This window comes from Spinacia oleracea, chromosome 5 (genome assembly GCF_020520425.1).
Source record: "Spinacia oleracea cultivar Varoflay chromosome 5, BTI_SOV_V1, whole genome shotgun sequence".
Classification (NCBI taxonomy): domain Eukaryota; kingdom Viridiplantae; phylum Streptophyta; class Magnoliopsida; order Caryophyllales; family Amaranthaceae; genus Spinacia; species Spinacia oleracea.
Genome location: NC_079491.1, coordinates 35,124,594 through 35,149,437, shown reverse-complemented (window position 1 = coordinate 35,149,437; position 24,844 = coordinate 35,124,594). Strand labels below are relative to the sequence as shown.

Genomic DNA, 24,844 nt, shown 5'->3' with positions numbered 1-24,844 from the left:
CTAAATAAAACCGCATCCTAACAACCCAACGTTTATAATTCTTGCCTTCAAGAGGTTCTAACTTAGACTTATCAGGAATCAGGAAATTTGAAGCCATAATAATTATCTTAGATTGTTTTGAAATAAAGAAATTAGAACAACTTATCTCGATGTTATGATTATTGACGAACATAATAATTGTCGCGCCGTAGTCGAACCACTATTCTAAATACAATTATGCGTTACCCCGATGCAGTAGAACGATTTCGGTTGTCCTCCATGATTAACACGACATCAATGCCTGTATGCACTCGCAAGACTTGATTGAAGACCATAATATTGCCCTAAGCGGAAGAGAGTTTTTAGAGAAGTCGGTTTGAGTTTATTTGTTTATGTGAGAATGTGTTTTGGAAAAACGAGAAGATATTATAATCAGTGTTTGGGAATCACAACAGACATAAAACAACTAAGTAATTGAAAATGGAATAAATCATCATTAAGCTTAATTAATTATGACCGTTACGTAATCGGGGGAAGATTCCCGTAACAAAGAATTAAGAAAAACAGCTGATTTTCGAAAAGAATAAGTAGAACTACAACGCACTCCACGCCCGCGCATCGCATTCCCCAAGATCCCAAGTCCCAAGGTCGTTCAGACCCAACCAGTCGGTACGCGTGTGTGTATGTCCACTATGACCCCTCTTCTCACTTACTTAAACAAATAATGCTCTCAACCGCAATATACAAACAAAGGGAAGAAGTTGGTATTCTACCGATATGGACAATTTCAAATTTTCACTTATGTACTCTTTTCTTTTTCTTTACTACTAGAACTTCCAACATTAACGTTGACAATAAAATGAGAATAACTGTATAAAAAAGGTGAACATTATCTTAAAAACATAATTTATTTTGAATATAGAGAAAGTTATAAATGGCAAATGATGTAATTGTAGATAAGATACGTTACCAAGTTATGGGTACCAGGTCCATGACATTGCTTTAACCAACTAAGTCAATTGTCATCCACATAAAAATAGAACAATAACATATATATGGATATACAAATTATATACGGAGTATTACTCTGTTTTGATTATATATTTCTTCCTGGATGTGTAATCATTTTCCGACTAATATACTAGAAGATGTCAAATTTACAAAAATATGTCCCTTTTTAATAAAATTATATATCGTCCACGTCATCAAGAAAATCAACCTATTTTTTTTAATAAGTCAGCGCTAAATCGCCAATTGAATGAGAATAACTGTTTTTTGGGAAAAAAAATTGCTTGCTAATAATGTGGACTGTAGAATGAGATTTTTGATTAAAAGTGGCCTATTTTGGAATATTTGATAAATAATTTTGAAATTTTTTACATCTTATAGCATTTTGCGGAAATCGCTCTGATATCAATAAAGGGAGTAGAAGACATACGCACCAAAACCAGACTTGCTACTTTTCTAGTCATCAATAAATGAAGGGTGAACCTAAAAAGTAGATTTGATTCAAAAGTTGTTAAAAATAATTGAAAGTCATCCAGGTTATATATTGATCATTTAATGAAATTTGATGAAGACATTTGTGAGGTTTGATTTTTTGAAGTAGCAAGCGGCCTACTGATCACTACTGTATTTCATTATTTATTTTTTGAGGAAACCCACAGGGGTAGATTATATTAAAAGATCAGAACTAGCATCAAGCAAAACACAATTTGGGAACTCATCCTCCCATACTCTAAGCTCCCAACTCCATGGTTGAAGGTGAGCAAGATTATGAGTGATCTGGTTGCCAACACGCTTAATAAATGACCATCTAACACTATCAAAAGAAGAACAAGAATCAAAGATATCTTCGAGCATCAAACCAAGGCTGCCAGCTCCTGGAGCTCCTTCTTGTAATGCGTTGATCAAGACCAAGCAATCACTCTCCACAATGATTTTCCGAGCCCCCAACTCCGCACCTAGCTGCGGCCCCAACATCACTGCCTTCGCCTCAGCTATTAGGGGATCCCACCTCTCTACTCCTTGACTCACGGCACAGCGTTCCACCCCTCCCGAGGCATTGCGAACCACCGCCCCCAAGCCTGACCCCATTTCCCCCAGCAAACCCGCATCGACATTTACCTTAACCCATCCTTCATCAGGTGGCTTCCATTCAGTTTGGTGACTACTCCCAACCCCCCTACCTCGCGACTTGCCTGACATGTACTCCTCCCAGAACTCCTTGCTAACCTTCATCGCATATTCCACCGTACCATCAGGTTCGAACACCCCGTTGGCTACTACAACTTTGTTTCGCGCCCCCCAAATCTCCCAGCATAGCGTGAAGAACTTACTCACCGCCTCCTCATCCATCTCCTCAAATGCGGCCTCCCACCAATCAAGGAGTGAGCAGTACCTCCATGACGCCAGATGCTCCATCTCACTTCTGCTCCATATTACCCTGGCCATCACACAATCACGAAGGGCATGGAGGATAGATTCGTCCTCCCTATTGCAGACACCACAATACCCGTCGTACGTAGCCCGCGACACGCCTGCTAATAACGAGTCGTGTTGGCAATGCATTAAGGCACGCCCTCCACACGAAGAGTTTAACTCGTGGTAAGACCTTAGTTTGCCAAACCCGTTTCCAAAGTGAACCTGTATTTGACGGCGCCACCTCCTCCCTTCTCCATTCATCTCCAAATAACGCTCTATACGTAGTTCGAACACTATACTCCCCGCTCTTCTCAAGGTCCCAACATAGGGTGTCGTTTGGTAGCCGACGACTCAAGGGAATGCTCAAGACCCTCTCCCTTTCAAATGGCGCAAAAACCTAGTTTACTTCCTCGACCTTCCAAGAGCTAGTAATGGGGTTTATCAGCTCCCCCACCTTCAAGTTAAAGTTTGAGTTTCCCCTAGGTGATAAAACCCGCCTCGATTGAGTATTCGGGATCCAAGGATCCGACCAAACCCGAATTCTTTCCCATTCCCCACCCTCCACCTCATACCTCGTCTAACCACCCATTTAGCCTCCCAAATGCCACGCCAAGTATAGCTAGGGAGCGTCCCCAATTCAGCCGCCATAAAAGACGAACTCGGGTAGTACCTTGCTCTCAACAGTTGTTCGAGGAGACTACCCGGTTTCTGGATAAGGCGCCAAGCTTGTTTCCCAAGCAATGCCCAATTGAACAATTTAAAATCACGGAAGCCTAGTCCTCCCTCCTCCTTTGGTCTGCACAACTTCTTACAGGACACCCAATGAATCTTCCTCTCCCCTTGCTTTTGACCCCACCAGAATTGAGCTACAAGGGACCGCAACTCATCACAAAAGGAAGATGGAAACTTAAACACACTCATCGCATAGGTAGGTAGAGATTGGGCCACTGCCTTTATCATAACCTCCCTACCCGCCTTAGAAAGTACCATCCCTTTCCACCTTTGAAGTTTCTTCCACAGCTTTTCCTTCACGCCTCTAGTAATCCCTTTTTTAGACCGTCCCACCATAGTGGGGAGACCTAGATATCGATCATGCACCTCTACTTCCCGCACTCCCATCTACTCCGCTAACCCACTCCTTCGATTGGCAGGCACACTCTGACTAAAGGAAATAGGCGTCTTCTCAAAGTTTACCTGTTGCCCCAAAGACTGTTCGTACACATTAAGAACGTCCATGATAGCACTAGCATCGTGACCTGCCGCCTTAGAAAAGATTATACAATCGTCTGCGAATAGCAGATGATTAACAATAGGAGCACTCGGCGCAATTCGTATACCAAGAATTAGATTAGCCTCCTCCGCTTTCCGAATAAGGTAAGACAAGACCTCCGCACACAAAATAAAAAGATATGGCGAAATAGGATCGCCCTTCCGAATGCCTCTGCCTGGCGAAAACTCCTCCGAGGGCCTTCCATTAATCAAAACCGAGAAAGTAACACTACGAACACATTCCATGACTCTACCACGCCAGCCAAAGTCGAAGCCGAACCCCTCCAAAACGGCCTTCGTAAACGGCCACTCTATCCGATCATAAGCCTTAGACATATCCAATTTTAACGCCATACATCCTTCCGTCTGCTTAAGGTTTTTCATATAATGGAAAAGCTCGAAAGCAACAAGAATATTGTCAGTAATCAAACGCCCCGGAGTGAAAGCACTTTGATTTAACGAGATAATCTTATCGAGAAAAACCTTGAGCCTATTAGCCAAGACCTTCGACACCAACTTATAAACCACATTACACAAAGATATAGGTCTGTAATCCACCATGCAGTCAGCCCTATTCCTTTTCGGGATTAAGGCAATGAACGTCTTATTCAGAAGTTGGGGAATATTACCACCCCTCAAAATACCAAGAACCATGTTGGTGACCGAGTTTCCAACGATGTGCCGATAGGTTTGGAAAAATAAAGGGAACATCCCGTCAGGACCCGGGGCTTTAATCGGATGCATTTGGCCTAGAGCAGTTCGAACTTCGTCCTCCGTATACTCCGCGCGGAGCCCCTCATTCATTTCCTGCGACACTGTAATACCTCGTATTTTTATAATATTTATAAATATATTTTATTATATTTATAAAGCATTTTACGATTTATTATCGTTTAAATAATATTTAAATGCATTTTATTTAATGTATTTTAATTAATTAGAATATTTATTATTTTAATTAATTACGAAACGAATTTAATTCTTGAGTCGGGAAATTAAATGAGTTGCAAATGATTTTTAAAGCTTCGGGTTTTAAATAAAGAGTCCAATTCGTTTTATTAAACGAGCCCAATCAAAAGTATTTAATTCAAGTCCTAAGCTAGCCCAATTCATTTAATTCCTAAGCCCAACTTAAATATCTTAAGCCTAGCCCATCAAGGGATTAGGGAGCCTATAAATAGGACTCCCCATCATTAAATAAACTCCTAAAATTTCATAAACCCCTTTTTGATTTCTTGCACCTCACTCCTCTCCCTCTCTCCTCTCGTCCGCACGCACGCACACCTGTGCTCGTGCCCTTCGTGCGCTCGGCCTCAAGCCCCCCACACTGCTCGTGCTCTCGTGCCTCGGCCTCACGCCCCGCACACTCGCACGGCCCTCTCCCTCTCCTCGCGCCCAGCGCGCCCCTTGCTCTCTCTTGCTCGCGCACCAGGGCGCCCCTGATCTCTCTCCCTCGCGTACGCAGCGCGCCCCTTGCTCCCTCCTCGCGCACATCAGCGCGCCCCTGCTGCCTCTCCCTCGCGCAGCGCGCGCCTGTGCCTCGTCCCTCTAAAGGAAATAATGCCCTTGGTCCAAGTATGCATTCTATGTTAAGTCTAATAAGTGCGGTTCAGTATTAATTAACAAGTTAATAATTCAGTGAGATCAAGTGAGCTGAATGCCTAGCTAGAGGCCGCTTCAGTTCAAGTGGAATTAATGATATTAATCCACAGCTTACTCTTGACAGAACCCGTAGGGTCACACAAATAGTACGTAAACGGATCAAGTATTTAATGGCATTAAATACTCCATCTATGGATATTCGGAATCGACGGATCTTGGTTTCAGTGGGAGCTGAGATCGTCACAGGCAAGAAATGACTGCTTCGGAAACGATGATATTGCCGGAAACGGAAATATGGATTGTATCGGAAATATAAATATTATCCAAGTCGTAGATGTTGCCGGAAACGGAAACATGGTACGTATCGGAAAATATTATTGGAAATGGAAATATTGCCGGAATCGGAAATATTGCCGGAAACAGAAATATTGTCAGAATCGGAAATATTACCGGAATCGGAAAATAATTCCGGAAACGGAAATATTAAATATTTGTTCGAAACGGAAATTAATTCCGGAATCGGAAATATTAAATATTGTTCGTATCGGAAATGAATTCCGGAATCGGGAAATTAATCGGAAGCGTATCGTACGAATTAGCATCGGACGAGGCCTGCCAGACGAAGGCCCAGCACGAAGCCGGGCCATCGCCCAGCAAGCCAGCGCGCCACAACGCACCAGCCAAGGCTGCGCCAGGCCCACCGCAAGGCAGGCCCAGCGCGCGCCAAGGCTGGGGCAGCGTGTGGGCCTCGCAGCAATGGGCTGCGAGCTCGCGGGCTGCGCGCGCGCATGGCGCCCCTCGTGGGCTGCTGTGCGTGCGTGTGTGTTGGTGTGCTATACGAATCCTAAAGCTATCAGGTTTCGACTAATGATTAAATTCCTAAAACTAAAAGGATGAATTAATTAAATAAGAATTCTATTAGGATTCTAGTTTAATTAATTCGTATCCTAATAGGATTACGATTCCCTTTCCATGCCTCTATAAATAAAGGCCTAGGGTCATTATTTTATATAGAGATTTCAAGTATTCAAAGTGATTTTTGAGAGCAAAAATTCAGTCATACAATTGCCTATATGTGCCGAAAATTCTAAGTACCTTAAGGGCGATCCTAGTTGGTCAAGCTTAAGGCGGATCCGGACGTGCTGTGGACTATCTACGGAGGGACGACACTTGGAGTCCTAAAGACTTGTTCTTGTTCGGTTCGGGCGCAGCTAGGGAAGGCACGCAACAAAGTGTATGCATCTAAACTATGCTAAATGATTATGTGTAAATAATATGCTTTCCTGGCTTTATGGTTTTTCGCATGATTTATGAATTGTCATATGTATCATAACCTAACAGTGGTATCACGAGCCTCTTATTATTTTCATAATCTAAATTGCATGAACATGGTTAAATATTACAAATTTGCAAGAATTAAAAGGGGTGATTAATTTTCGTAATTGTTAATTAATTGCAAATTGCGTTTATTTAATTATACGTACGCAGTTTTTCGGCAGTTTCTTCGTTACTCATCCAAATCGAGTGATTTTTGTGTCAATTCCGCATGTAAAAGGCATTCTAAAATTTTGACAAAATTTTTTTTTTCGGCCGAACCCAGAATTCTCAAATTCGAAGCCTAACTATGACTTTTCGGAGGTTTTAGTTTTTCGAATGCAAAATTTCGTAAATTTAAGATGTTAAATTAAATATTTGCGATTCTTGTTGATAAATCTTGAATTTTTGATTGACCTACTGTATATGTTTAACAAGTTTGAATGCCTAGCCTTGTTAATTATGCAATCTAATTTGTAATTATAATTAATTTGTTGAAAATCGGAATAATTTAGAATTAATTTTATTTTCATAATTAGTTATAATTTAATTAGATACCTATGATTAAAAACCACCATAAAAATTGTAAATTTATGTTAAATTTTAAATTTTTATGACCTAGACTTGAATCCATTTAATCGGAATTCAATTAAATAATAAATTTTCGATTTTTCGCCCTAAAATTTATGAAATTAATATTATTTATTAATTTGTCATTAATTTTTAATATAAATTTTAAATTTTTATGCGATTCGCTCATATAACTTGCACGCACAAAGCAATGGACGCTATGTGTTACCCTTAAGGGGTGTTGTATAGTGCGGGCATGTGACGACGAGCAAGGGAGCTCGTCGCCCATGCGGTACGAATGCAATGAGCAAGGCCATGGTGCACGAGCACAAGGCAGCAGCCCTGCCTTGTGTCGTGGGGTGTGTGCCATGGGCGAATGGGCGAGGGCGAGAGCAAGGCACGAGCAGTCGCGTGTGGGCAGCAAGCGAGCTGCGCCACAGCGCGCACTGCCTCGCGCAAGCGTGCGGAGCCTCGCGCGTAGCGAGCGCAAGCTCGCGTGCCACGAGTGCTACGCCCAGCATCGATCGCTCGCGCGCAGCGAGCGCTATTGTGCGTGCGACAAGCGCTGCGCCCAGCGATAGCGTGCAGCGTGCGACAAGCGCTGCGCCCAGCGATAGCGTGCAGCGTGCTTGTTGCGACGTGCGACGAGCGCTGCGCCCAGCGATGGCAAGCAGCTTGCTTGTTGCGACGTGCGACGAGCGCTGCGCCCAGCGATGGGCTGCGGCAGCATGCTCGTGCGTCGAGCGCTGGCGCGCACAGCGGGCACCAGCTCGCGTGATGCCTTGCGATGGTGAGCAGCAGCGATGCGACACAGCGCATGGGCTGCGCGCACATGGCCAGCGATGGCTGTGTGCGTGTGGCCCATGGGCGTGCGTTGCGTGGGATTGTTGCGTTGCGATTAGATCGTTTTGAAATTTTAATTTGAAATTTTTAGTTTACGTAATTTTAATTAATTTTAAAATTAATAATTTAAATTATTTTCTTGGATTTTAATTTTGAATATTGTAATTATAATAAATTTTATTTATTCTAATTATTTTACTAAAATTAAAATCATGAATTAATTTAAATACGACTGAAATTAAATTAAACTTTTTGGATTCAATTATAAATTTATATGAGCTTTAAATTTTAATTAAATTTGTATGTTTCCGGTTAGACTAGAAATACATTTTTATGTTTAAAATTAGTAAATCATATGAATTTATTGGTTTAAGTGGGAGCCCTTTTTAGTCATAAACTCTTGATTAGGTCTACAAATCCTTAAGGTTAAAACAACTTGATTAGAATTAATAAGGACTGAATAATTTGTAGATTATTGGTGCCCTTGATTAATTGCTGCAAATGTTTATGTGATGCATAATGTGTTTTACTAACCAGCTATGTGGGCCATTCATGATAATGAATGGGTGAATGGTATATATTATATATGTACTGTTTTGCAGGTTATGAAGTGACTAGTATGGCCCAAATAGGATAGAAAATATGGTCTGCGTACCATTAATTTGAATGTAATTGGTCTAAAGTACCAAAGTTGTTTTTCAATTCAAATATGGTCTGCGTACCATCAAATAGTTGTAATTAGTTTTAATTATAGCTTATTATATTTGAAGAAAATGGTGCCTCCCACGGAGATTTTCAAGACGGACTTTGAAGTTAAAGCTTCAAGATGAAGTCGGGCCATACTAGATCACATTTATCTTATGCATGTTTTAAGTTATTTATTGCTTTTAAATATGTCTTAAAATGCATGAGATCAAAAGCTTGATTATGTTGCATGACTAAGGATTTTAGTTCACTTAAAATCTAACCAACATAGTAAGAGCCTTAAGTTCCAAACTTAAAAATTGAGTTAAAAGGTGCCATGCCAAATATACACTTGCTTGGATATCCTTTACATCAATCTAGTAATAGTTTTCGCTCAGCGAGGTGTTACTTATTGGTCCTAAAGGGGCAAGGTACACAAATAATTGTGAGTACATGTTAGTTTTGGTGAAACTCAACGATATAAGTAAGGAGTCCTTTTATGTCGTGGCAAAATCGATAGGTTCTTAGACGTACCTATCAACCAAGAATAGTTTCTAGACTATTAGCAAAAGGCTTTTGCTTACCTAAGATGTTTTAGGATTAAGTCGACAAACTGTGCTTAGTTCTTCAATGATTTTAGGATCTTGGAATCATTTTATTCACACCTGCCGGAACACATAACTTGAATAAAATGCTTAATGAACATTGAATTATGCATGTATGCTAGAATTTAAGTTTATTAAGAGAAACTGTGAATGGTTATTTATTTGTTTATTCTTTTCAATTGTAGTTTTAAATATGGCAAACAACAATTCATTCAACATTCGATCAATTCTCGAAAAGGAGAAGTTGAACGGGAAAAACTTCCTTGACTGGCAAAGGAACTTGCAAATAGTTCTTATGCAGGAAGAAAAGGAGTATGTCCTAGAAGAGGCGATGCCCGAAGCCGCAGGCGACGGGGTCACTCAGGCAGCCCTCAATCGTTGGATTGATGCCAACAAGGATGTGAAATGTCTAATGCTCGCCACCATGAGTGCAGATCTGCAGAAAACGTTCATCAACTCAGATGCTTTCACAATCATCAGTGAGTTGAAGAACATGTTCCAAGATCTGGCTCGAGTCGAAAGATTCGAGACTCATATGCAAATTCTTGAGACCAAGCTTAAGAAAGGCGAGCCCGTAAGTCCACATGTTCTCAAAATGATTGGACTCATTGAGAATATGAGTCGGCTGGATCAGCAATTTTCTCAGGAAATGGCTATAGACACCATCCTCCATTCTCTTCATAGCGGGTATGATCAGTTCAAACTGAACTACAGTATGAATAGTCTGGACAAAACGCTCACTGAGCTTCACGGTATGCTGAAGACCGCTGAAAAGACGCTCAAAAGTGATAAGCAGGATGTGCTTATGGTGCGTGGGGGCAAGTTCAAGAAATCTGGAAAGAAGAGGAATGCTAAGAAAGGTGGCAACAAGGCCAGCCCAACTAAGAAAACTGGCGCCAAATCTGTAAAGAGGAAGGTCAGTCAACCCACTTCTGAATCCGAATGCTTCTACTGCAAGAAGAAGGGGCATTGGAAGAGAGATTGCTTGAAGCTAAAGGAAGATCAGAAGAACGGAACAATCGTTCCATCTTCAGGTATTTTCGTTATAGACTGTATACTTGCTAATTCAACTTCTTGGGTATTAGATACAGGTTGTGGCTCACACTTATGTTCCAATCCACAGGGACTAAGAAGAAGTAGAAAGTTAAGCAAGGGTGAAGTCGACCTACGAGTGGGAAATGGAGCACGGATTGCTGCATTAGCTGTAGGAACTTATTATTTGTCGTTGCCCTTGAAGGAAATAATGCCCTTGGTCCAAGTATGCATTCTATGTTAAGTCTAATAAATGCGGTTCAGTATTAATTAACAAGTTAATAATTCAGTGAGATCAAGTGAGCTGAATGCCTAGCTAGAGGCCGCTTCAGTTCAAGTGGAATTAATGATATTAATCCACAGCTTACTCTTGACTGAACCCGTAGGGTCACACAAATAGTACGTAAACGGATCAAGTATTTAATGGCATTAAATACTCCATCTATGAATATTCGGAACCGACGGATCTTGGTTTCAGTGGGAGCTAAGATCGTCACAGGCAAGAAATGAATACTCCGGAAACGATGATATTGCCGGAAACGGAAATATGGATCGTATCGGAAATATGAATATTATCCAAGTCGTAGATGTTGCCGGAAACGGAAACATGGTACGTATCGGAAAATATTATTGGAAATGGAAATATTACCAGAATCGGAAATATTACCGGAAACGGAAATATTGTCAGAATCGGAAATATTGCCGGAATCGGAAAATAATTCCGGAAACGGAAATATTAAATATTTGTTCGAAACGGAAATTAATTCCGGAATCGGAAATGTTAAATATTGTTCGTATCGGAAATAGATTCCGGAAATGGAAATTTAATCGGAAGCGTATCGTACGAATTAGCATCGGACGAGGCTTGCCGGACGAAGGCCCAGCACGAAGCCGGGGCCATCGCCCAGCAAGCATGCGCGCCACAAAGCCCAGCCAAGGCAGCGGCCAGGCCTACCGCAAGGCAGGCCCAGCGCGCGCCAAGGGGCCACGGCTGCGTGGGCCGTGCTGCGCGGGCTGCTGCTCGCACGCGCATGGGCAGCCCTTGTGGCTGCCGTGTGTGTGTGAGTTTGTGCTCATGCGTGATTCCTGAATCTGCAAGAGTCAGTGTATGATTAAATGTCTATTCCTAATTGGATAAATTAATTAAATAGAATTCATGTAGGATTCTAATTTCAATTAAATCGCATCCTACTAGGATTACGATTCCTTTTCCATAACTCTATAAATAAAGGCCTAGGGGTCATAATTTATATATAAGTTTCAAAGTATTCAAAAGTGAGTTTTTTGAGAGAAAATCAAACACACATCTTGCTCAAAAGTGCCGAAATTTTCTAGTACCTTAAGGGCGATTCTAGTTGGTCAATCTTAAGGCGGATCCGGACGTGCTGTGGACTATCTACGGAGGGACGACACTTGGAGTCCTAAAAGACTTGTTCTTGTTCGGTTCGGGCGCAGCTAGGGAGGGCACGCAACAAAGAGTATGCATCTAAATTATGCTATATGATTATGTGTAAATAATATGTTGTCCTGGGTTAATGGTTGTTTCCGCATGATCTATGTAATGTCATATGTATCATAACCTAACAGTGGTATCACGAGCCCCTTATTATTTTCATAATCTAAATTGCATGAACATGGTTAAATATTACAAATTTGCAAGAATTAAAAAGGGTGATTAATTTTCGTAATTGTTAATTAATTGCAAATTGCGTTTATTTAATTATATGTACGCAGTTTTTCGGCAGTTTCTTCATTACTCATCCGAATTGAGTGATTTTTGTGTCAATTCCGCATGTAAAAGGCATTCTAAAATTTTGACAAAAATAGTATTTTTCTGCCGAACCCAGAATTCTCAAATTCGAAGCCTAACTATGACTTTTCGAAGGTTTTAGTTTTTCGAATGCAAAATTTCGTAAATTTAAGATGTTAAATTAAATATTTGCTATTCCTGTTGATAAATCTTGAATTTTTGATTGACCTACTGCATATGTTTAACAAGTTTGAATGCCTAGTCTTGTTAATTATGCAATCTAATTTGTAATTATGATTAATTTGTTGAAAATTAGAATAATTTAGAATTAATTTGATTTTCATAATTAATTGTAATTTAATTAGAAACCTATGATTAAAAACCACCATAAAAATTGTAAATTTACGATAAATTTTAAATTTTTATGACCTAGACTTGAATCCATATCAATCGGAAATCAATTGGATAATAAATTTTCGATTTTTTTCGCCCTAAAATTATGAAATTAATAATATTTATTAATTTGTCATTAATTTTAAATATAAATTTTAAATTTTTATGCGATTCGTTCAAATAACTTGCACGCACGAAGCAATGGACGCTTCGTGTTACCCTTAAGGGGTGTTGTATAATGCGGGCATGCGACGACGAGCAAGGGAGCTCGTCGCCCGTGCGGCACGAATGCAATGAGCAAGGGCGTAGTGCACGAGCGCAAGGCAGCAGCCCTGCCTTGTGTCGTGTGCCACGAGCAATGAACGAATGGGCATGGGCGAAGGGCGAGCCAAGGCAGTCGCGTGTGGGCAGCAAGCGAGCTACGCCACAACGCGCGCTGCCTCGCACAAGTGCGCGCAGCCTCGCGCGCAGCGAGCGCAAGCTCGCGTGCCACGAGCGCTGCGCCCAGCACTGCTCGCGCGCGCAGTGCGCGATGTCGCTCGCCCAGCGAGCGATGTCGCGCACCAGCGAGCGATGGCTCGCGCCAGCGAGCGATGGCTCGCGCCAGCGAGCGATGGCTCGCGCCAGCGAGCGATGGCTCGCGCGCGCAGCGCGCGATGTCGCTCGCCCAGCGAGCGATGTCGCGCCCCAGCGAGCGATGGCTCGCGCGCACAGCGAGCGAGCCAGCGCGCCCAGCGAGCGATCTCGCGCGCCGCACTGCGAGCGATAGCTCGCGTGCGATGGGGCGCTGTGCGGAGGCTTGCGATAGGACAGCAGCAGCTATGCGACGAGCGCATGGGCTGCGCGCACATGGCCAGCAATGGCTGTGTGCGTACGGCCCATGGGCGTGCAACGCGTAGGGTGTTTGCGTTACGATTAGATCGTTTTGAATGTTTAATTTGAAAATTTCAGTTCACGTAATTTTAATTAATTTTAAAATTAATAATTTGAATTAATTTCTTGGATTTTAATTTTGAATATTATAATTATAATAAATGGAATTTATTCTAATTATTTTACTAAAATTAAAATCATGAATTAATTTAAATGCGACTGAAATTAAATTAAATTTTGGATTCAATTATAAATTTATATGAGCTTTAAATTTTAATTAAATTTGTATGTTTCCGGTTAGACTAGAAATACAATTTTATGTTTAAAATTAGTAAAGCATATGAATTTATTGGTTTGAGTGGGAGCGCTTTTTAGTCATAAACTCTTGATTGGGTCTACAAATCCTTAAGGTTAAAACAACTCGATTAGAATTAATAAGGACTGAATAATTGGTAGATTATTGGTGCCCTTGATTAATTGCTGCAAATGTTTACGTGATGCATAATGTGTTTTACTAACCAGCTATATGGGCCATTCATGATAATGAATGGGTGAATGGTATATATTGTATATGTACTGTTTTGCAGGTTATGAAGTGACTAGTATGGCCCAAATAGGATAGAAAATATGGTCTGCGTACCATTAATTTGAATGTAATTGGTCTAAAGTACCAAAGTTATTTTTCAATTCAAATATGGTCTGCGAACCATCAAATAGTTGTAATTAGTTATAGCTTATCCTATTTGAAGAAAATGGTGCCTCCCACGGAGATTTTCAAGACGGACTTTGAAGTCAAAGCTTCAAGATGAAGTCGGGCCATACTAGATCACAAATATCTTATGCATGTTTTAAGTTATTTATTGTTTTAAATATGTCTTAACATGCATGAGATCAAAAGCTTGATTATGTTGCATGATTAAGGATTTTAGTTCACTTAAAATCTAACCAACATAGTAAGATCCTTAAGTTCCAAACTTAAAAATTGAGTTAAAAGGTGCCATGCCAAAATATACACTTGCTTGGATATCCTTTACATCAATCTAGTAATAGTTTTCGCTCAGCGAGGTGTTACTTATTGGTCCTAAAGGGGCAAGGTACACAAATAATTGTGAGTACATGTTAGTTTTGGTGAAACTCAACGATATAAGTAAGGAGTCCTTTTATGTCGTGGCAAATTCGATAGGTTTACCTAATAAGTTCTTAGACGTACCTATCAACCAAGAATAGTTTCTAGACTATTAGCAAAAGGCTTTTGCTTACCTAAGATGTTCTAGGATTAAGTCGACAAACTGTGCTTAGTTCTTCAATGATTTTAGGATCTTGGAATCATTTTATTCACACCTGCCGGAACACATAACTTGAATAAAATGCTTAATAAACATTGAATTATGCATGTATGCTAGAATTTAAGTTTATTAAGAGAAACTGTGAATGGTTATTTATTTGTTTATTCTTTTCAATTGTAGTTTTAATATGGCAAACAACAATTCATTCAACATTCGATCAATTCTCGAAAAGGAGAAGTTGAACGGGAAAAACTTCCTTGACTGGCAAAGGAACTTGCAAATAGTTCTTATGCAGGAAGAAAAGGAGTATGTCCTAGATGAGGCGATGCCCGAAGCTCCTGGCGACGGGGTCACTCAGGCTGCCCTCAATCGTTGGATTGATGCCAACAAGGATGTGAAATGTCTAATGCTCGCCACCATGAGTGCGGATCTGCAGAAAACGTTCATCAACTCAGATGCTTTCACAATCATCAGTGAGTTGAAGAACATGTTCCAAGATCTGGCTCGAGTCGAAAGATTCGAGACTCATAGGCAAATTCTTGAGACCAAGCTTAAGAAAGGCGAGCCCGTAAGTCCACATGTTCTCAAAATGATTGGACTCATTGAGAATATGAGTCGGCTGGATCAGCAATTTTCTCAGGAAATGGCTATAGACACCATCCTCCATTCTCTTCATAGCGGGTATGATCAGTTCAAACTGAACTACAGTATGAATAGTCTGGACAAAACGCTCACTGAGCTTCACGGTATGCTGAAAACCGCTGAAAAGACGCTCAAAAGTGATAAGCAGGATGTGCTTATGGTGCGTGGGGGCAAGTTCAAGAAATCTGGAAAGAAGAGGAATGCTAAGAAAGGTGGCAACAAGGCCAGCCCAACTAAGCAAACTGGCGCCAAATCTGCAAAGAGGAAGGTCAGTCAACCCACTTCTGAATCCGAATGCTTCTACTGCAAGAAGAAGGGGCATTGGAAGAGAGATTGCTTGAAGCTAAAGGAAGATCAGAAGAACGGAACAGTTGTTCCATCTTCAGGTATTTTCGTTATAGACTGTATACTTGCTAATTCAACTTCTTGGGTATTAGATACAGGTTGTGGCTCACACTTATGTTCCAATCCACAGGGACTAAGAAGAAGTAGAAAGTTAAGCAAGGGTGAAGTCGACCTACGAGTGGGAAATGGAGCACGGATTGCTGCATTAGCTGTAGGAACTTACTATTTGTCGTTGCCCTCCGGGCTAGTTTTGGAACTGGAAGAATGTTTCCACGTTCCAAGTCTTACTAAAAACATCATTTCAGTTTCTTGCTTAGATGCTAAGGGATTTTCCTTTATAATAAAAGACAATAGTTGTTCGTTTTATTTTAAAGAGATGTTTTATGGATCTGCTAGATTAGTCAATGGACTTTATTTATTAGATCACGACAAACAAGTATATAACATAAATACCAAAAAGGCCAAAAAGGATGATTCAGATCTCACCTATCTGTGGCATTGTCGATTAGGCCATATAAACTTGAAACGCTTAGAAAGACTTCAAAGGGAAGGAATTCTAGAACCATTTGACTTAGAGGATTATGGTAAATGCGAATCATGTTTACTTGGCAAAATGACAAAGCAACCTTTCTCTAAAGTTGGAGAAAGAGCAAATGAACTATTGGGTTTAATCCATACAGATGTATGTGGACCAATGAGTACAAATGCTAGAGGTGGTTTCAGCTACTTTATCACTTTCACTGATGACTTCAGTAGGTATGGTTATGTCTACCTAATGAAGCATAAGTCTGAATCCTTTGACAAATTCAAGGAATTTCAGAGTGAAGTAGAGAATCAATTAGGCAAGAAGATTAAGGCACTGCGGTCTGATAGAGGCGGTGAATATCTGAGCTATGAATTTGATGACCATCTGAAAGAATGTGGAATTCTATCAGAATTGACTCCTCCTGGAACACCACAATGGAACGGTGTGTCAGAACGGAGGAACAGAACCTTGCTAGACATGGTCAGGTCAATGATGGGTCAGGCCGAACTTCCATTAGAATTTTGGGGACATGCACTAAATACAGCTGCACTCACTATAAATAGAGCTCCGTCTAAAGCTGTCGAAAAGACTCCATACGAATTATGGTTTGGAAAGCCTCCAAATGTGTCTTTTCTTAAGATTTGGGGATGTGAAGTATACGTCAAACGATTAATTTCAGACAAACTTCATCCAAAATCTGACAAATGTATCCTTGTGGGCTATCCAAAGGAAACAAAGGGGTATTACTTCTACAATACATCTGAGAACAAAGTGTTTGTTGCTCGAGATGGTGTCTTTTTGGAGAAGGATCACATTTCCAAAATGACAAGTGGGAGAAAAGTAGACCTCGAAGAAATTCGAGTCGAACAACAAACTCTAGAGAATGCTCAAGATGACATTCAGGATGAAACTCAGAGATCTTTAGAAGAATCTGGTGAGAATCATGGTCAGTCTAGAAATGTTACCCCGCGTAGATCGCAAAGATATAGATCTCAACCGGAGAGGTACTTAGGTATTTTGACGAACGAGAGCTATGACGTTCTATTACTTGAAAGTGATGAACCTGCGACTTACAAGCAAGCTATGACGAGCCCTAGCTCCAAGCAGTGGCAAGAAGCCATGCAATCTGAATTAGACTCCATGTCTGAAAACCAAGTATGGGATTTGGTCGATTTGCCAGATGGCTACCAAGCCATTGGAAGCAAATGGGTTTTCAAACTGAAAAAAGACAAGGATGGGAAACTTGAAGTTTTCAAAGCTAGATTGGTTGCAAAAGGTTACAGGCAAGTCCACGGTGTGGATTACGATGAAACCTTTTCACCAGTTGCAATGCTAAAGTCTATTCGAATAATGTTAGCAATCGCTGCATATTACGATTACGAAATATGGCAGATGGATGTCAAAACTGCTTTCTTAAACGGCGTTTTAACAGAAACTGTGTTTATGACACAGCCTGAAGGTTTTGAGGATCCAAAGAATGCTAAAAAGGTATGCAAGCTAAAGAAATCAATCTACGGATTGAAGCAGGCATCCAGGAGCTGGAATATACGTTTTGATGAAGCGGTCAGTGACTTTGGTTTCATCAAGAACGCAGACGAATCTTGTGTATACAAGAAGGTCAGTGGGAGCAAAATTGCTTTCCTAGTATTATATGTCGACGACATATTGCTTATCGGAAATGACATTCCTATGTTGAACTCTGTCAAGATTTGGCTTGGGAAATGTTTTTCGATGAAGGATCTAGGAGAAGCACAGTACATATTGGGCATCAAGATTTACAGAGATAGATCTAAAAAGATGATTGGACTTAGTCAAAGCACTTATATCAATAAGGTGCTTGATAGGTTCAAGATGGCGGACTCCAAGCGAGGCTACCTACCCATGTCTCATGGAATGACTCTAAGCAAGACTCAGTGCCCAAAAACACTTGATGAGCGTAGACGAATGAGTGGGATTCCATATGCATCATTGATTGGTTCAATAATGTATGCTATGATATGTACACGCCCGGATGTTGCGTACGCACTCAGTGCTACAAGCAGATACCAGTCAGACCCAGGAGAGGCGCATTGGACTGCTGCCAAGAACATTCTGAAGTACCTGAAAAGGCACAAAGATGACTTCCTGGTCTATGGTGGAGATGATGAATTAATTGTTAAAGGCTATACGGACGCAAGTTTCCAAACCGACAAAGATGATTTCAGATCACAGTCTGGGTTTGTCTTCTGCCTCAACGGAGGAGCAGTAAGCTGGAAAAGTGCTAAGCAAAGCACCATTGCGGATTCTACAACTGAAGCGGAGTACATTGCTGCACATGAAGCAGCAAAGGAAGCTATATGGCTAAGGAAGTTCATAGGAGAACTTGGTGTAGTCCCCTCCGTTAAAGGACCAATAGCCCTGTATTGTGATAATAACGGAGCTATTGCACAGGCAAAAGAGCCTAGACACCACCAGAGAGTCAAGCATGTACTTCGTAGATTTCACCTTCTACGAGAGTTCGTTGAAAGAAAAGAAGTCGAGATAAGCAAAATTGGAACTGATGACAACATATCAGATCCATTAACTAAACCTCTGCCGCAAGCGAAGCACAACTCGCACACTGCAGCTATGGGAATCAAGCATATTGGAGAATGGCTTTGATGTCTCTGTTTAATGTTTTAAAGTTTTAGAGTTTAAATCTTTGTAAAACATTACTGGTTAATCATTCACAATAAATGAAAGGAATTCATTTTTCCATTTAATTCGTGGTTTATTAAATGATGAGTCCCTTCAACTTGACGATATATTCAAGATAGACTGTCAGGACCAGTCCAGTGACTAAGAAATGTCTATCAAGTGAACTTGAATGTCAAAGGTTGAAAATGGTCCCTAATCGGAGTTTTCTATAAAATTGGACGCATAGAAAACGTTAGACGATTAGAATGCAAGATGACTAGTAGTTCTGTTTCTTGAACTATGTGGACATGGCAATGTCATAATCATTTGCATAGATACTTACTTTGGGAAGACTAGTATCGGACAAGACCTATGAAACTTTACTGTAAGAGATGAAAGTCTGTCATAAGTAAATTTCATTAAATTATTAGACACTAAATCCTCAATACCTGAGTGATTTGAGATTACTTGTTTGAGAACTGGTTGCTTTGACGTTGACCAACCGTCGCACCGTAAAAGGAGGCTATAAAGGCAACGCTCAGGTAATCACCTATCAAACGAAGTCTAATCTCAAGATCGCAAGATTGGGATTGTCCTCCCATAAATCGGGATGAGATGCTTAAAAGTTGTACAAGGCCACTCGGAGAGCTAGAAACTGTGAAATGCATGGCCGTGCTCGGATGAATCATAGGCTATGATTATCTGTTTATTTGATCAGTTGAACTCTGAAACCGAGGAACACCTCTGGACATAATAAGGATGACAACTCTTACCTTATGTTCAAGAGCAAGCATCGAGCGACAAAGGAATTAGGAAATGCACACTTGTCCCTAAGGACAAGTGGGAGACTGAAGGAAATAATGCCCTTGGTCCAAGTATGCATTCTATGTTAAGTCTAATAAATGCGGTTCAGTATTAATTAACAAGTTAATAATTCAGTGAGATCAAGTGAGCTGAATGCCTAGCTAGAGGCCGCTTCAGTTCAAGTGGAATTAATGATATTAATCCACAGCTTACTCTTGACTGAACCCGTAGGGTCACACAAATAGTACGTAAACGGATCAAGTATTTAATGGCATTAAATACTCCATCTATGAATATTCGGAACCGACGGATCTTGGTTTCAGTGGGAGCTAAGATCGTCACAGGCAAGAAATGAATACTCCGGAAACGATGATATTGCCGGAAACGGAAATATGGATCGTATCGGAAATATGAATATTATCCAAGTCGTAGATGTTGCCGGAAACGGAAACATGGTACGTATCGGAAAATATTATTGGAAATGGAAATATTACCAGAATCGGAAATATTACCGGAAACGGAAATATTGTCAGAATCGGAAATATTGCCGGAATCGGAAAATAATTCCGGAAACGGAAATATTAAATATTTGTTCGAAACGGAAATTAATTCCGGAATCGGAAATGTTAAATATTGTTCGTATCGGAAATAGATTCCGGAAATGGAAATTTAATCGGAAGCGTATCGTACGAATTAGCATCGGACGAGGCTTGCCGGACGAAGGCCCAGCACGAAGCCGGGGCCATCGCCCAGCAAGCATGCGCGCCACAAAGCCCAGCCAAGGCAGCGGCCAGGCCTACCGCAAGGCAGGCCCAGCGCGCGCCAAGGGGCCACGGCTGCGTGGGCCGTGCTGCGCGGGCTGCTGCTCGCACGCGCATGGGCAGCCCTTGTGGCTGCCGTGTGTGTGTGAGTTTGTGCTCATGCGTGATTCCTGAATCTGCAAGAGTCAGTGTATGATTAAATGTCTATTCCTAATTGGATAAATTAATTAAATAGAATTCATGTAGGATTCTAATTTCAATTAAATCGCATCCTACTAGGATTACGATTCCTTTTCCATAACTCTATAAATAAAGGCCTAGGGGTCATAATTTATATATAAGTTTCAAAGTATTCAAAAGTGAGTTTTTTGAGAGAAAATCAAACACACATCTTGCTCAAAAGTGCCGAAATTTTCTAGTACCTTAAGGGCGATTCTAGTTGGTCAATCTTAAGGCGGATCCGGACGTGCTGTGGACTATCTACGGAGGGACGACACTTGGAGTCCTAAAAGACTTGTTCTTGTTCGGTTCGGGCGCAGCTAGGGAGGGCACGCAACAAAGAGTATGCATCTAAATTATGCTATATGATTATGTGTAAATAATATGTTGTCCTGGGTTAATGGTTGTTTCCGCATGATCTATGTAATGTCATATGTATCATAACCTAACAGCCCTCCGGGCTAGTTTTGGAACTGGAAGAGTGTTTCCATGTTCCAAGTCTTACTAAAAACATCATTTCAGTTTCTTGCTTAGATGCTAAGGGATTTTCCTTTTTAATAAAAGACAATAGTTGTTCGTTTTATTTTAAAGAGATGTTTTATGGATCTGCTAGATTACTCAATGGACTTTATTTATTAGATCACGACAAACAAGTATATAACATAAATACCAAAAAGGCCAAAAAGGATGATTCAGATCTCACCTATCTGTGGCATTGTCGATTAGGCCATATAAACTTGAAACGCTTAGAAAGACTTCAAAAGGAAGGAATTCTAGAACCATTTGACTTAGAGGATTATGGTAAATGCGAATCATGTTTACTTGGCAAAATGACAAAGCAACCTTTCTCTAAAGTTGGAGAAAGAGCAAATGAACTATTGGGTTTAATCCATACAGATGTATGTGGACCAATGAGTACAAATGCTAGAGGTGGTTTCAGCTACTTTATCACTTTCACTGATGACTTCAGTAGGTATGGTTATGTCTACCTAATGAAGCATAAGTCTGAATCCTTTGACAAATTCAAGGAATTTCAGAGTGAAGTAGAGAATCAATTAGGCAAGAAGATTAAGGCACTGCGGTCTGATAGAGGCGGTGAATATCTGAGCTATGAATTTGATGACCATCTGAAAGAATGTGGAATTCTATCAGAATTGACTCCTCCTGGAACACCACAATGGAACGGTGTGTCGGAACGGAGGAACAGAACCTTGCTAGACATGGTCAGGTCAATGATGGGTCAGGCCAAACTTCCATTAGAATTTTGGGGACATGCACTAAATACAGCTGCACTCACTATAAATAGAGCTCCGTCTATGTTGAACTCTGTCAAGATTTGGCTTGAGAAATGTTTTTCGATGAAAGATCTAGGAGAAGCACAATACATATTGGGCATCAAGATTTACAAAGATAGATCTAAAAAGATGATTGGACTTAGTCATAGCACTTATATCAATAAGGTGCTTGATAGGTTCAAGATGGCGGACTCCAAGCGAGGCTACGTACCCATGTCTCATGGAATAACTCTAAGCAAGACTCAGTGCCCAAAAACACTTGATGAGCGTAGACGAATGAATGGGATTCCATATGCATCATTGATTGGTTCAATAATGTATGCTATGATATGTACACGCCCGGATGTTGCGTACGCACTCAGTGCTACGAGCAGATACCAGTCAGACCCAGGAGAGGCGCATTGGACTGCTGCCAAGAATATTCTGAAGTACCTGAAAAGGCACAAAGATGACTTCCTGGTCTATGGTGGAGATGATGAATTAATTGTTAAAGGCTATACGGACGCAAGTTTCCAAACCGACAAAGATGATTTCAGATCACAGTCTGGGTTTGTCTTCTGCCTCAACGGGGGTGCAGTAAGCTGGAAAAGTGCTAAGCAAAGCACCATTGCGGATTCTACAACTGAAGCGGAGTACATTGCTGCACATGAAGCAGCAAAGGAAGCTATATGGCTAAGGAAGTTCATAGGTGAACTTGGTGTAGTCCCCTCCATTAAAGGACCAATAACCCTGTATTGTGATAATAACGGAGCTATTGCACAGGCAAAGGAGCCTAGACACCACCAGAGAGTCAAGCATGTACTTCGTAGATTTCACCTTCTACGAGAGTTCGTTGAAAGAAAAGAAGTCGAGATAAACAAGATTGGAACTGATGACAACATATCAGATCCATTAACTAAACCTCTGCCGCAGGCGAAGCACAACTCGCACACTACAGCTATGGGAATCAAGCATATTGGAGAATGGCTTTGATGTCCCTGTTTAATGTTTTAAAGTTTTAGCGTTTAAATCTTTGTAAAACATTATTGGTTAATCATTCACAACAAATGAAAAGAATTCATTTTTCCATTTAATTTGTGGTTTATTAAATGATGAGTCCTTTCAATTTGACGATATATTCAAGATAGACTGTCAGGACCAGTCCTGTGACTAAGAAATGTCTATCAAGTGAACTTGAATGTCAAAGGTTGAAAATGGTCCCTAGTCGGAGTTTTCTATAAAATTGGACGCATAGAAAACGTTAGACGATTAGAATGCAAGATGACTAGTAGTTCTGTTTCTTGAACTATGTGGACATGGCAATGTCATAATCATTTGCATAGATACTTACTTTGGGAAGACTAGTATCGGACAAGACCTATGAAACTTTACTGTAAAAGATGAAAATCTGTCATAAGTAAATTTCATTAAAATTATTAGACACTAAATCCTCAATACCTGAGTGATTTGAGATTACTTGTTTGAGAACTGGTTGCTTTGACGTTGACCAACCGTCGCACCGTAAAAGGAGGCTATAAAGGCAACGCTCAGGTAATCACCTATCAAACGAAGTCTAATCTCAAGATCGCAAGATTGGGATTGTCCTCCCATAAATCGGGATGAGATGCTTAAAAGTTGTACAAGGCCACTCGGAGAGCTAGAAACTGTGAAATGCATGGCCGTGCTCGGATGAATCATAGGCTATGATTATCTGTTTATTTGATCAGTTGAACTCTGAAACCGAGAAACACCTCTGGACATAATAAGGATGACAACTCTTACCTTATGTTCAAGAGCAAGCATCGAGCGACAAAGGAATTAGGAAATGCACACTTGTCCCTAAAGACAAGTGGGAGACTGAAGGAAATAATGCCCTTGGTCCAAGTATGCATTCTATGTTAAGTCTAATAAGTGCGGCTCAGTATTAATTAACAAGTTAATAATTCAGTGAGATCAAGTGAGCTGAATGCCTAGCTAGAGGCCGCTTCAGTTCAAGTGGAATTAATGATATTAATCCACAGCTTACTCTTGACTGAACCCGTAGGGTCACACAAATAGTACGTAAACGGATCAAGTATTTAATGGCATTAAATACTCCATCTATGGATATTCGGAATCGACGGATCTTGGTTTCAGTGGGAGCTGAGATCGTCACAGGCAAGAAATGAATGCTCCAAAAACGATGATATTGCCGGAAACGGAAATATGGATCGTATCGGAAATATAAATATTATCCAAGTCGTAGATGTTGCTGGAAACGGAAACATGGTACGTATCGGAAAATATTATTGGAAATGGAAATATTGCCGGAATCGGAAATATTGCCGGAAACGGAAATATTGTCAGAATCGGAAATATTACCGGAATCGGAAAATAATTCCGGAAACGGAAATATTAAATATTTGTTCGAAACAGAATTTAATTGCGGAATCGAAAATATTAAATATTGTTCGTATCGGAAATGAATTCCGGAATCGGGAAATTAATCGGAAGCGTATCGTACGAATTAGCATCGGACGAGGCCTGCCAGACGAAGGCCCAGCACGAAGCCGGGCCATCGCCCAGCAAGCCAGCGCGCCAGAACGCACCAGCCAAGGCTGCGCGCCCACCGCAAGGCAGGCCCAGCGCGCGCCAAGGCTGCGGCAGCGTGTGGGCCTCGCAGCAATGGGCTGCGAGCTCGCGGGCTGCGCGCGCGCGCATGGCGCCCCTCGTGGGCTGCTGTGAGTGCGTGTGTGTTGGTGTGCTATACGAATCCTAAAGCTATCAGGTTTCGACTAATGATTAAATTCCTAAAACTAAAAGGATGAATTAATTAAATAAGAATTCTATTAGGATTCTAGTTTAATTAATTCGTATCCTAATAGGATTACGATTCCCTTTCCATGCCTCTATAAATAAAGGCCTAGGGTCATTATTTTGTATAGAGATTTCAAGTATTCAAAGTGATTTTTGACAGCAAAACTTCAGTCATACAATTGCCTATATGTGCCGAAA

General features: G+C 40.9%; 2 protein-coding genes across 2 annotated transcripts; both read right to left on the bottom strand.

The window, feature by feature from the left end:
* Nucleotides 1-1,653: 1,653 nt before the first annotated feature.
* Nucleotides 1,654-2,433, bottom strand: LOC130461424 (uncharacterized). Its single transcript, XM_056829525.1, has one exon. It carries the CDS (start codon nt 2,431-2,433, stop codon nt 1,654-1,656), a length of 780 nt encoding a protein of 259 aa, XP_056685503.1.
* A 426-nt stretch (nt 2,434-2,859) lies between these two features.
* On the bottom strand, nt 2,860-3,522 carry LOC130461423 (uncharacterized mitochondrial protein AtMg00310-like). Its single transcript, XM_056829524.1, has one exon. It carries the CDS (start codon nt 3,520-3,522, stop codon nt 2,860-2,862), a length of 663 nt encoding a protein of 220 aa, XP_056685502.1.
* Between the last annotated feature and the right edge of the window lie 21,322 nt (nt 3,523-24,844).

Coding starts and splice junctions, on each gene's coding strand:
- LOC130461423 (XM_056829524.1), bottom strand. CDS start 3,522: ATGGGAGTGCGGGAAGTAGAGGTGCATGATCGATATCTAGGTCTCCCC.
- LOC130461424 (XM_056829525.1), bottom strand. CDS start 2,433: ATGGCCAGGGTAATATGGAGCAGAAGTGAGATGGAGCATCTGGCGTCA.